The following is an 11,392-nucleotide window of genomic DNA, read 5'->3' as shown; positions in this document are numbered from 1 at the left end:
CGGATGCTGATAATAGAATTTCACCACAGTATGTAAGGGTGGGTTTGATGTAAGAGTTGTAGGTGGAGTTGAGAGTTTGACAATGTGGTTTGACCACCACATTTGACAATGTGGTGGTACAGGATTCATTAGTGTTTCTTCCATGTAGGCATAAAAGTAGTCTGCACTAGAGTGCAGACAACATTCTACCCATTCCCTTAATTCACAAGTAAAAATATCATGGGACATGAGATAATACATTGAATGATAACAGCCAAAATTTCTTGATAGGTAAATGCTTAACTTTAGATCAAGTAGATGGTAAGGTTCTTAAATACAGACTTACAATAGGTATAACATGCTACATATGTTATTATACTGCCAGGCGAACGTCTTGATCAACCACCGAGGTAGGAAGATAATTTCATTTTTGACTCCTAGAAAAATAATCTACCCAGCAATAACTACAACTTGCATTAAAAGTTCAAGTTTTCTTTTGTGATTTATCTAAATCAAAAGTTATAAGTTATCACTGGATTGCCTTCATTTTTATTTCCATTTCCAAAGGGAACTTCCTAAAAAACTGCGAGCTCTGTGGCCTCTGTGCGTTTTGAAGGTCATTTCTTATCAGAAGTCTGTAGTGCGCATGCGCACTCTCTGGTTTTTGTTTTGTTTACACTTACAGACACGTACGGACTACGGCTTTTGAAATTTGGATTTTTCAACTTAAAAGGGATAGTTATCTTCCTCTGTAGATGGTCATTCCTTTGAACCACAGAGGTGTTCATTCTGCGGACACAGAGGATAAGCTACTTTACGGATAAGGTCAGCCACTCATTATCAGGTAGGCCTGACAGGTATACCTGATAGTGTGCGGCAGCAATAATATGTCTATCAGACGAACTGATACCTGATGAATATTTGATGAGTTTAAAAGGGATAGTTATCTTCCTCTGTAGATGGTCATTCCTTTGAACCACAGAGGTGTTCATTCTGCGGACACAGAGGATAAGCTACTTCACGGATAAGGTCAGCCACTCATTATCAGGTAGGCCTGACAGGTATAACCTGATAGTGTGTGGCAGCAATAATATGTCTATCAGACGAACTGATACCTGATGAAAATTTGATCAGTTCCAACTGACACCTTACAGACCTGATGAGTGTGTGGCGGTTCTATCAGCTACACCTCATCAGTTCTCAGTTTTCAACTATCTTTGACCAGGCACTCACTATCAGGTAGACCTGACGACAGGTATTCCTGATCAGGTCTACCTGATGGTCTGTGTGCTCATCAGGTGTCAGGTATACCTGATAGTGAGTGCCCTCACCTGGTATCAGGTAAACCTGACATTCGGACCTTTTCAGCCGTACCTGTCAGGTCTATCTGATAGTGTGTGTGCTCATCAGTTGTCAGGTATACCTGACAAAAACTACAACTTGCATTAAAAGTTCAAGTTTTCTTTTGTGATTTATCTAAATCAAAAGTTATAAGTTATCACTGGATTGCCTTCATTTTATTTCCATTTCCAAAGGGAACTTCCTAAAAAACTGCGAGCTCTGTGGCCTCTGTGCGTTTTGAAGGTCATTTCTTATCAGAAGTCTGTAGTGCGCATGCGCACTCTCTGGTTTTTGTTTTGTTTACAGACACGTACGGACTACGGCTTTTGAAATTTGGATTTTTCAACTAGGCTATGGATAAAAATTCATGCCTCGGTAGGGATGCGAACTTGTGCCCTCTCTACAGGCAACCCTCACTACGCTACCGAGGCAGGTTTTTTTTACACGAATTATTCAACAAGAAACAACTTTCATATTTACACAAACAAGATAATAAAATCGAATAATTGTAAGTATACTATTAGATAATTCATGGCAAGTGTTTTGCAATAAATTAAACGTAAGGTACTGAAAAAAAGTCTCCAAAATCTGGGCTGTTAGATATTCGGGGTATATCCAGTGGTTAGCCACTCCTAAAACGATAAAACCCCTAAAATAATTAGCCTAGGAATAGGTAGTGCTTACTTATGCTGCTCAAATAAGACTAGAGTCCTTTTACTCCAACAATAAGCTACCACTATTATTAAGGTCAAATTTTCAAACAACGTTCAAGATGAAGTTCCATACCTCGGCTGGGATTGAACCCACGCCCTCCTAACTGCCAGGCAAAGTTTTTCAAGGGATCACTTTCAACCATAAAAGAACATGGTCAAATGGACTCTCTCAACCTTTGATGTTACTTTTTCTGGTGTAGTGATTTTCACAAAACAGAATACTGAACTTGCTGAGTTGATGAGTTCCAACTGACACCTTACAGACCTGATGAGTGTGTGGCGGTTCTATCAGCTACACCTCATCAGTTCTCAGTTTTCAACTAGTTTTGGCCAGGCACTCACTATCAGGTAGACCTGACGACAGGTATTCCTGATCAGGTCTACCTGATGGTGTGTGTGCTCATCAGGTGTCAGGTATACCTGATAAGTGATAGTGAGTGCCCTCACCTGGTATCAGGTAAACCTGACATTCGGACTTTTTCAGCCGTACCTGTCAGGTCTATCTGATAGTGTGTGTGCTCATCAGGTGTCAGGTATACCTGATAAGGTCTAAATTTTAGTGAATGGCCCAAGGAAGTCCGGTGAAACACTCATCTTTAAAACTAAAATTTTTTGAGCGAATACATTACTTTCCTTCCTATAGTATACGATATGGACTGCCAGGCGAACGTCTTGATCAACCACCGAGGTAGGAAGATAATTTCATTTTTGACTCCTAGAAAAATAATCTACCCAGCAATCCCCAAGACATGCACTCTAAAAGGGATAGTTATCTTCCTCTGTAGATGGTCATTCCTTTGAACCACAGAGGTGTTCATTCTGCGGACACAGAGGATAAGCTACTTCACGGATAAGGTCAGCCACTCATTATCAGGTAGGCCTGACAGGTATACCTGATAGTGTGTGGCAGCGATAATATGTCTATCAGACGAACTGATACCTGATGAAAATTTGATCAGTTCCAACTGACACCTTACAGACCTGATGAGTGTGTGGCGGTTCTATCAGCTACACCTCATCAGTTCTCAGTTTTCAACTATCTTTGACCAGGCACTCACTATCAGGTAGACCTGACGACAGGTATTCCTGATCAGGTCTACCTGATGGTCTGTGTGCTCATCAGGTGTCAGGTATACCTGATAGTGAGTGCCCTCACCTGGTATCAGGTAAACCTGACATTCGGACCTTTTCAGCCGTACCTGTCAGGTCTATCTGATAGTGTGTGTGCTCATCAGTTGTCAGGTATACCTGACAAAGTCTAAATTTTAGTGAATGGCCTAAGGAAGTGTTCATTCCGCGGACACGGAAGATAAACTACTCCGCGTGGATCCCCGATAATAGGAGTTGGGTAGATGATGAGGGGATGAGAGTTCACTTAGATCGGATGGCAAGTAGGAGCGGGCTGGCCCGAATCGGACCTCCTGTTCTTCCAGCTGCAGCGCGAATTGCTTCTCCAGGTTCTGTGTGGAAAAAGAAACAGGAATGGGTTAATTTATGAGCAATAATAATTGGGTTAATATGAATCTGAAAAGAAATGGTACCATGGAGCAACTTGTTCTCTAAGCTCACAGTTTAAATAAAGCACTGCTTATACGTGATAATTATAATATGAGTATAATATAGGGTAGAATCACACACAGCTTTTTAATGGTGGCTGGGATTGTGAGATCCGAAACTTTTTGGCTGACGGAACCTTTAAACCGCGAAATTTGGTGTCACAATCGGAAACTGTCTTCAAACAGCTAGAAAAATTAGATAGATTTTTCAAGATATACGTCTATTATTTAGCTAATAATAATCACGTTGGTTTTAATTTGATTAAGTCTCAAAAAATAATAATATGTAATAAAAAAATACAAGAATAATTATTAGATATTAATAGTACCCTATATCCTAACATTCCTAACAAATAAGGTAAAAACAAATATGGCTAAAATACAGATAAAAATAAGGGGGTAGAAAAACTAATTTACCTTAGGAAAACGACAGTGGATTTCTATTGGACACACTAGCACAAAAGCGACCAGTAAACACAAGTGGGGCCAACACAAGACTTAGTGGATGTAGTGGGCCAACAGATGACTGTGAGTGGACCAACTTAGTGGAGTGGGCCAACAGATGGTTTAGAGGAGGAAGTGGGCTAGCACAATAGCCAATTGAAATCGGAAAAGGGTTTAGGAAGGAGAAGTAGTGAATACTGTTCTAGTGGTAGTGTTGAACAGTACATGGATTGTTGAAGAGAGTCATTTTATAATAACTCAAAGAGAGTGTCATTTTAAAATCGCTCAAAAAATATCTAGCTAGGTGATGTGAAATGACATGAACCAAAAGATATTGGACCATGGTTAGGTACAGACAGAAGTGCAGATGTGAATATAAGTTATTAGCAATCCGAGAGAAATCGAAAAGATCAGAAATGATGAGACAATTATGTAAACCGTAATACGAATAAAGAACTGAGTTATTAAGTGAGAAATATAGAAAGGAAAACCGATATAGTGAGACAGATAGAAATAACGAAATATAGAAAGGGTTCGATTCCCATCTGGGGTGGATTTTATTCTAAACATATAAGGTTCGTTCCTGGAACAGCTGGCTTTCTCCTATCCTGTCTTCCTTCTCTCTTCACTTTTGGGACCTTAGCAGTTACAGTTCCCTCTATCAAACCTAAAAAAAAACTTCCATTTCTTACCTGTGAGGGACTGTAAGATGGTGCCAGTTTCTACATCAAACAGATTGGCCACCCTATCCCACGATGCAGTGATGACCTGTTCTCCATCTGACAACCAGTCAGCTGCTATCACAACGTTGGAATGACCTAAGAGCTCTTTGACCGGAGTTCTCAAAGTGATGGAACTTTCATCTGGCTCCTTGCTTTCATCCAGGTCAGAGTCATTGTCATTGTTCTGAGAGGTAAAAAGGCTTTATTAGGTTCTACTCTTAAACTGAAATAAAGGGACTACTTTGGCAGTCTTAATAAAGCACAATACAACTCTTAATCAAAGTTTAGATTGTGTACGAACAGTGGCAAGAGAATGGTGGTCCATGTCTATAAAAATGTTAATGAAAAATTGTCCATTGTTGAGAGGAATAAATAATTACCTACATAAAACAAACCTCAATTCCAATATTTTTAAAGGAAATAACAAAATTTTAAAATGATTTGAACACTCACCAGGCACTCCCAGTTGATAACTGCCTGCCAGATATGAACTGACTTATCTCCACTTGCAGACAGCACAAGATCTTTGTTGGGCAAAAATCGAACTGAGTTGACCGATCCAGAGTGACCAGAATATTGAAGAACACACTTGCCAGTCTGTGTACTCCATAGTCTTACAGTACGGTCTGAAAACAAAAGGAATATTGTGATCAATTATCAAAAAAATTGTTTCTGTATATTTGACAATGTGGTGGTACAGGATTCATTAGTGTTTCTTCCATGTAGGCATAAAAGTAGTCTGCACTAGAGTGCAGACAACATTCTACCCATTCCCTTAATTCACAAGTAAAAATATCATGGGACATGAGATAATACATTGAATGATAACAGCCAAAATTTCTTGATAGGTAAACGCTTAACTTTAGATCAAGTAGATGGTAAGGTTCTTAAATACAGACTTACAATAGGTATAACATGCTACATATGTTATTACCACTTACCTGCAGATGCTGAGCCTAGAACAGGTTGTCCAGGTCTCACAGCAACATCCCACACCCCATCTCTATGTCCAGAGAATGATCTTATCTTGTAACAGCTCAATAAAGATGTCTTGAAGCTTGATACAATCTTGCTGGTTTGAACTTTCAACTTGTTAGTAGTTTTCAGCTTCTGTGCAGATGGATTTGATGCAAGGACTTTCTGTTTGTTAAAGTTCTTGTTCATGTTTGTCACACATTCCATATCATTGCATTCTGGATACTTCTCGTTGATTATACTTTCCCTGTCCAGCTTCTCCATCAACATGTCAATCTTGTCTTGTAGGTTCAAATTTTCCAGATAAAGAAGCTCAAACTCTCGTTCAATTTGAGAAAACAGTGAGTTGAGTTTGAATTTCACACTGCTGGGAAGGACTACATCATCGTACTCCGAGTTGAGATGTGTTCGTAGCATACTCAGATCTTGATCACCCAAATTACTCAGCTTACCACTAGCAGTACGCTTGTGTTTGGTAGACTTTTGAGACATCGTATCTGATTGAGGCATGTTATGAGTGCGTATTAGATCCTTCAAAAAGTTTTTCAAGGGATCACTTTCAACCATAAAAGAACATGGTCAAATGGACTCTCTCAACCTTTGATGTTACTTTTTCTGGTGTAGTGATTTTCACAAAACAGAATACTGAACTTGCTGAGCACTAGTCGAGCAAACTTTCTTTGCTTCAGAGTACCTAATGGAGAAAAACACTTCTTTCTATTTCTGCTAATAACTACAACTTGCATTAAAAGTTCAAGTTTTCTTTTGTGATTTATCTAAATCAAAAGTTATAAGTTATCACTGGATTGCCTTCATTTTATTTCCATTTCCAAAGGGAACTTCCTAAAAAACTGCGAGCTCTGTGGCCTCTGTGCGTTTTGAAGGTCATTTCTTATCAGAAGTCTGTAGTGCGCATGCGCACTCTCTGGTTTTTGTTTTGTTTACAGACACGTACGGCTACGGACTACGGCTTTTGAAATTTGGATTTTTCAACTAGGCTAAGGCTAGGTATTCACTATTCAAGAAAACCTAGAAATCAAGAATGTTAAAATTATAGATTTTCTGTCAGTATTTACAGTGTGTATTTCTTCTTATACAAGATGAGGAACCTGGTAAGATTGGGACTATTGTCCCTGATTGTATTCATTCATTGCTCACATGCACAAGTCAAGAAACAATCCACCAGTTTATCCCTGGGTGATAGAGTTCTACATCTCTCTGAAATGAATGCCAAGAAAGCGGTTCTTCGTTTTGATGGGCAAAAGTACAAGGAATATATCAAAAATGGACCTAGGAACTACTCTGCTATTGTAATGTTTACTGCTCTTGCACCTCAACGTAACTGCCACATTTGTGTCAGTGCAAGTGATGAGTATACTATTGTTGCCAACTCATTCCGCTATTCTCAGATGTATTCCAACAAATTATTCTTCATTCTGGTGGACTTTGATGAGGGATCTGATGTATTTCAAATGCTAAGACTCAACACAGCACCTATCTTTATGCATTTCCCAGCCAAAGGAAAACCCAAGCCCAGTGATACCCTGGATATTCAACGTGTTGGATACTCTGCTGAAGCTATTGTCAAGTGGATTGCAGACAGAACCGATATTCAGATCCGTGTGTTCCGACCTCCCAACTATTCAGGACCCATGGCTTTCATCATGTTGTTTGCAATAGTTGCAGTATTCCTGTATGTTAAAAGAAACAACCTTGAGTTCCTGTATAATAAACTCATGTGGGGAGTTGCAGCAGTACTCTTCTGCTTTGCTATGATCTCAGGTCAGATGTGGAATCATATCAGAGGACCTCCATTCATTCACAAGAATCAGAATGGTATTGCCTACATCCATGGCTCATCACAGGGCCAGTTTGTACTGGAGACTTACATAGTCATTCTTCTCAATGCTGCTATAGTTGTTGGTATGATTCTTATCTCAGAGGCAGCTACTAGAAAGAATGATGTTAGAGTACGCAGAACAATGGCTGTAGTAGGTCTGGGTTTGGTTGCTTTCTTCTTTAGTGTCATTCTATCCATCTTTAGATCCAAGGCTCATGGATATCCCTACAGCTTCCTTATCAAGTAGGTAATTCGCTTGATGAAAGGCAGTTGTGTTTTCTGATTTCTATAAGATTGAGGGTCTCACCATGATGATCATCTTGAGATTTGATCTTTCTGTCTATCTGTATGTGTGTGCAAGTCTTTCCTCCTCTATTTATTTTAATTTCCTTTGTCACATTTCCCAAGATTTCAATGTAGGTACTCTATCACTTTGCCTGTTTTCTATAATTTTGTATTAGATGACCCACCCTTAATAATTTTAAAGATCCTTTTAATAAAACCTAATGGAAAATATTACAAATTTATTGTAAAGTAGCCTGTCAACCATTCTCAAGGACATATTTTCCAGGGAGAAAATCATACATTGAAATGTGAACATTTCTTTTGTACAGATTATTAGTACCCAACCACAGTATGTATTGGGTAAATAAAATAAGTAAAAAAGAAAGAAAAAAAACCTGTTTTTATTTTGACATACTTAGCTAGAAACTCATTTATTAATTTTTCAGTTTGTACTGTGGTATTTTAAAAGTGAAATACCAAATACTAATCCTGGCTTTTCTTTGTTCTAAAATCCAAGTGCTGCTAGTTAAATCAGAATAGTGACTCATGAGAAAAATAAAATTATTGAAAAACTGGTTAAATTTCTAGAAAAAGGGCTTGGAGGCTGCAGGTTTTTGTTTTTCCTAGGGGGAAAATATGTCAATATAAAGAAAAGCTTTACAGCATATAATTTCTTTAATTTTATTATTTATTAACAAAACATTACTAACATGAAATTATATTATTTATTTATATAGATATTTATAAGTAGGTAAAGACAATATCTTTATATGATACACAATCTCTTTATTTACACTCACTTGGGGGGTTGATTAGTCATTCAATACTGTTCATATTTTTTTACACTTTGTATACTTTTGTAACACTAAAACATTCTTGCTTGAAATGCTCAAAAAATTGATTCTCTTCATCAAAGTAAAGGCGTATTTTCATTTTCGGGAAACTTTCGGAAACGGAACCGATTTCGATGATGCACCATCTCGGATTTCGTAGGGTTTAGTGCTGGCGCCATTTCAGTTGACAAAATGGAACAACCGGTTCCGTGTCTGAAAGTTTCCCTGAAAGGAAAATACACCTTAACCTACTATAGGGGAGGGGTAGGCTTTGGATGATTTATTTATTGATACAAGCCTTCAGCAAGATCCACATAAGTAACAGCAAACTAGACTTGTCATGCAACCCTGCTTAAAGAGCGTTCCATAATTTTTACTCCATTGTTAGGAATTGTTGAACACTTCCAACTCACTATTCGAACGTTCCATTTTCTTCACACGCACTCAAAAGTATATAAATTCGATTCTTCCCTTTACTTTAAATAAATTTTAATAGCTATTGTCTTAGTATACCATCGAAATTTTCGACATTTTGATGTAAAAAAAAATAGGCTATTTAGTATGTAGGTATCTACCTACAACTTATTGTTTTTTTTTTCCTTTTCTTTTTAATAATCGAATAGTATAATTAAAATAAAAAACATACAACTTTAAACCTTTTGGCAGGTCCATTCTAAGAACTATTAAAAAGATAATATAAAATGCAATAACAACGATTAACAACAAAAAATAGAAGAAGAAAAATGTTTTGGAAGAAATTTGCAATAAGGAAAGAAGACACTCGTATCAGAGTAGGCTAGCTTTTCAAATCATTATAACATAATCAAACAACTAATACAGCTATAATGATTTAAAAATATTAGGTACTCATGATATTGAAAAAACACTGTTTGAAGAATAGAAAAGGCCCGTCACCAGACAATAGCCATTATACAGTGACATTAAACTTCGGAAGAAAAACATTATCTCCGTACTTAAAAATAGATACAATAGAAACTAATGTACCTACGAAGCAGATTACAATCATACCCAACTCTGGTACTAAATACAAAAAAGTGAATATCTTTTTTAAAAAAGGTCAACATGAAATTGCACAAATTACAACTAAGAAATAAAATAACATGCCCATATAAATTTTTAATAGAAAATGTCCTCTAAAGACAACTTACTATTACTATTCAGAATTAATTAATAAGGTCACTTGAATTTCACCTATCCATACAGTCATTTCCTAAAATGACTCCAAATCCAATACATCAATACAATAATGCAACATTAGAAATGCAATAGGATATATATTTTAAAGCCAAAAGATAGTTCAGTTGTGATCAGTGAAGACACCAGCCACATACAGACTATGAATTTGGTCTACAAATTGAAAACCCAGAAGTCAAATGGACAAGTTTGGGTTAAAGAACTAAAGAATATACTTAATAATACTGCTTAAATGACACTTTCTGACTCCACACAAACAAGCAGTAAAGTCTATTATTATTTTGGTCAAACTCTCGGGAAAATAATAAAATAAATTGTGGATAAAAATTCATGCCTCGGTAGGGATGCGAACTTGTGCCCTCTCTACAGGCAACCCTCACTACGCTACCGAGGCAGGTTTTTTTTTACACGAATTATTCAACAGGAAACAACTTTCATATTTACACAAACAAGGTAATAAAATCGAATAATTGTAAGTATACTATTAGATAATTCATGGCAAGTGTTTTGCAATAAATTAAACGTAAGGTACTGAAAAAAAGTCTCCAAAATCTGGGCTGTTAGATATTCGGGGTATCTCCAGTGGTTAGCCACTCCTAAAACGATAAAACCCCTAAAATAATTATCCTAGGAATAGGTAGTGCTTACTTATGCTGCTCAAATAAGACTAGAGTCCTTTTACTCCAACAATAAGCTACCACTATTATTAAGGTCAAATTTTCAAACAACGTTCAAGATGAAGTTCCATACCTCGGCTGGGATTGAACCCACGCCCTCCTAACTGCCAGGCGAACGTCTTGATCAACCACCGAGGTAGGAAGATAATTTCATTTTTGACTCCTAGAAAAATAATCTACCCAGCAATCCCAAGACATGCACTCTAAAAGGGATAGTTATCTTCCTCTGTAGATGGTCATTCCTTTGAACCACAGAGGTGTTCATTCTGCGGACACAGAGGATAAGCTACTTTACGGATAAGGTCAGCCACTCATTATCAGGTAGGCCTGACAGGTATACCTGATAGTGTGCGGCAGCAATAATATGTCTATCAGACGAACTGATACCTGATGAAAATTTGATCAGTTCCAACTGACACCTTACAGACCTGATGAGTGTGTGGCGGTTCTATCAGCTACACCTGATCAGTTTTCAACTATCTTTGGCCAGGCACTCACTATCAGGTAGACCTGACGACAGGTATTCCTGATCAGGTGTACCTGATGGTGTGTGTGCTCATCAGGTGTCAGGTATAAGTATAACTGATAGTGAGTGCCCTCACCTGGTATCAGGTATACCTGACATTCGGACCTTTTCAGCCGTACCTGTCAGGTCTATCTGATAGTGTGTGTGCTCATTAGGTGTCAGGTATACCTGATAAGGTCTAAATTTTAGTGAATGGCCTAAGGAAGTGTTCATTCCGCGGACACGGAAGATAAACTACTCCGCGTGGATCCCCGATAATAGGAGTTGGGTAGATGATGAGGGGATG

The 11,392-nt window shown here is 37.7% G+C and overlaps 2 protein-coding genes and 2 long non-coding RNA genes across 4 annotated transcripts; 1 reads left to right on the top strand and 3 right to left on the bottom strand.

Moving 5' to 3' along the window:
- Positions 1-725: 725 nt before the first annotated feature.
- Positions 726-2,606, bottom strand: LOC113472792. The gene is made up of 3 exons (XR_003394964.1): positions 2,290-2,606; positions 1,095-1,126; positions 726-889 (listed from the first exon to the last, which is right to left on the bottom strand). It is a non-coding gene; the product is annotated as an uncharacterized LOC113472792 (long non-coding RNA).
- Positions 2,607-3,001: 395 nt separating this feature from the next.
- On the bottom strand, positions 3,002-4,530 carry LOC113472793. The gene is made up of 2 exons (XR_003394965.1): positions 4,007-4,530; positions 3,002-3,493 (listed from the first exon to the last, which is right to left on the bottom strand). It is a non-coding gene; the product is annotated as an uncharacterized LOC113472793 (long non-coding RNA).
- Positions 4,531-4,721: 191 nt separating this feature from the next.
- Positions 4,722-6,240, bottom strand: LOC103522444 (WD repeat-containing protein 37-like). The gene is made up of 4 exons (XM_026832583.1): positions 5,697-6,240; positions 5,209-5,381; positions 4,788-4,939; positions 4,722-4,725 (listed from the first exon to the last, which is right to left on the bottom strand). Exons 1-4 carry the CDS (start codon positions 6,238-6,240, stop codon positions 4,722-4,724), a joined length of 873 nt encoding a protein of 290 aa, XP_026688384.1.
- Positions 6,241-6,691: 451 nt separating this feature from the next.
- Positions 6,692-8,248, top strand: LOC103522443 (tumor suppressor candidate 3-like). Its single transcript, XM_008487546.3, has one exon. It carries the CDS (start codon positions 6,831-6,833, stop codon positions 7,815-7,817), a length of 987 nt encoding a protein of 328 aa, XP_008485768.1. The 5' UTR covers positions 6,692-6,830; the 3' UTR covers positions 7,818-8,248.
- Positions 8,249-11,392: the final 3,144 nt, after the last annotated feature.

The sequence above is a fragment of the Diaphorina citri genome, unplaced genomic scaffold (genome assembly GCF_000475195.1).
Source record: "Diaphorina citri unplaced genomic scaffold, Diaci psyllid genome assembly version 1.1 scaffold8550, whole genome shotgun sequence".
Lineage (NCBI taxonomy): Eukaryota > Metazoa > Arthropoda > Insecta > Hemiptera > Psyllidae > Diaphorina > Diaphorina citri.
This window is presented reverse-complemented; position numbering and strand designations above follow the sequence as displayed.

Excerpts from the sequence above, each read along its gene's own strand:
- LOC103522444 (XM_026832583.1), bottom strand. The coding sequence starts at position 6,240 with ATGCCTCAATCAGATACGATGTCTCAAAAGTCTACCAAACACAAGCGT. Across the intron at positions 5,382-5,696 it reads TCTAGGCTCAGCATCTGCAG|ACCGTACTGTAAGACTATGG; the intron begins GTAAGTGGTAAT and ends TTTTGTTTTCAG. Across the intron at positions 4,940-5,208 it reads TTATCAACTGGGAGTGCCTG|AACAATGACAATGACTCTGA; the intron begins GTGAGTGTTCAA and ends TTTACCTCTCAG.
- LOC103522443 (XM_008487546.3), top strand. The coding sequence starts at position 6,831 with ATGAGGAACCTGGTAAGATTGGGACTATTGTCCCTGATTGTATTCATT.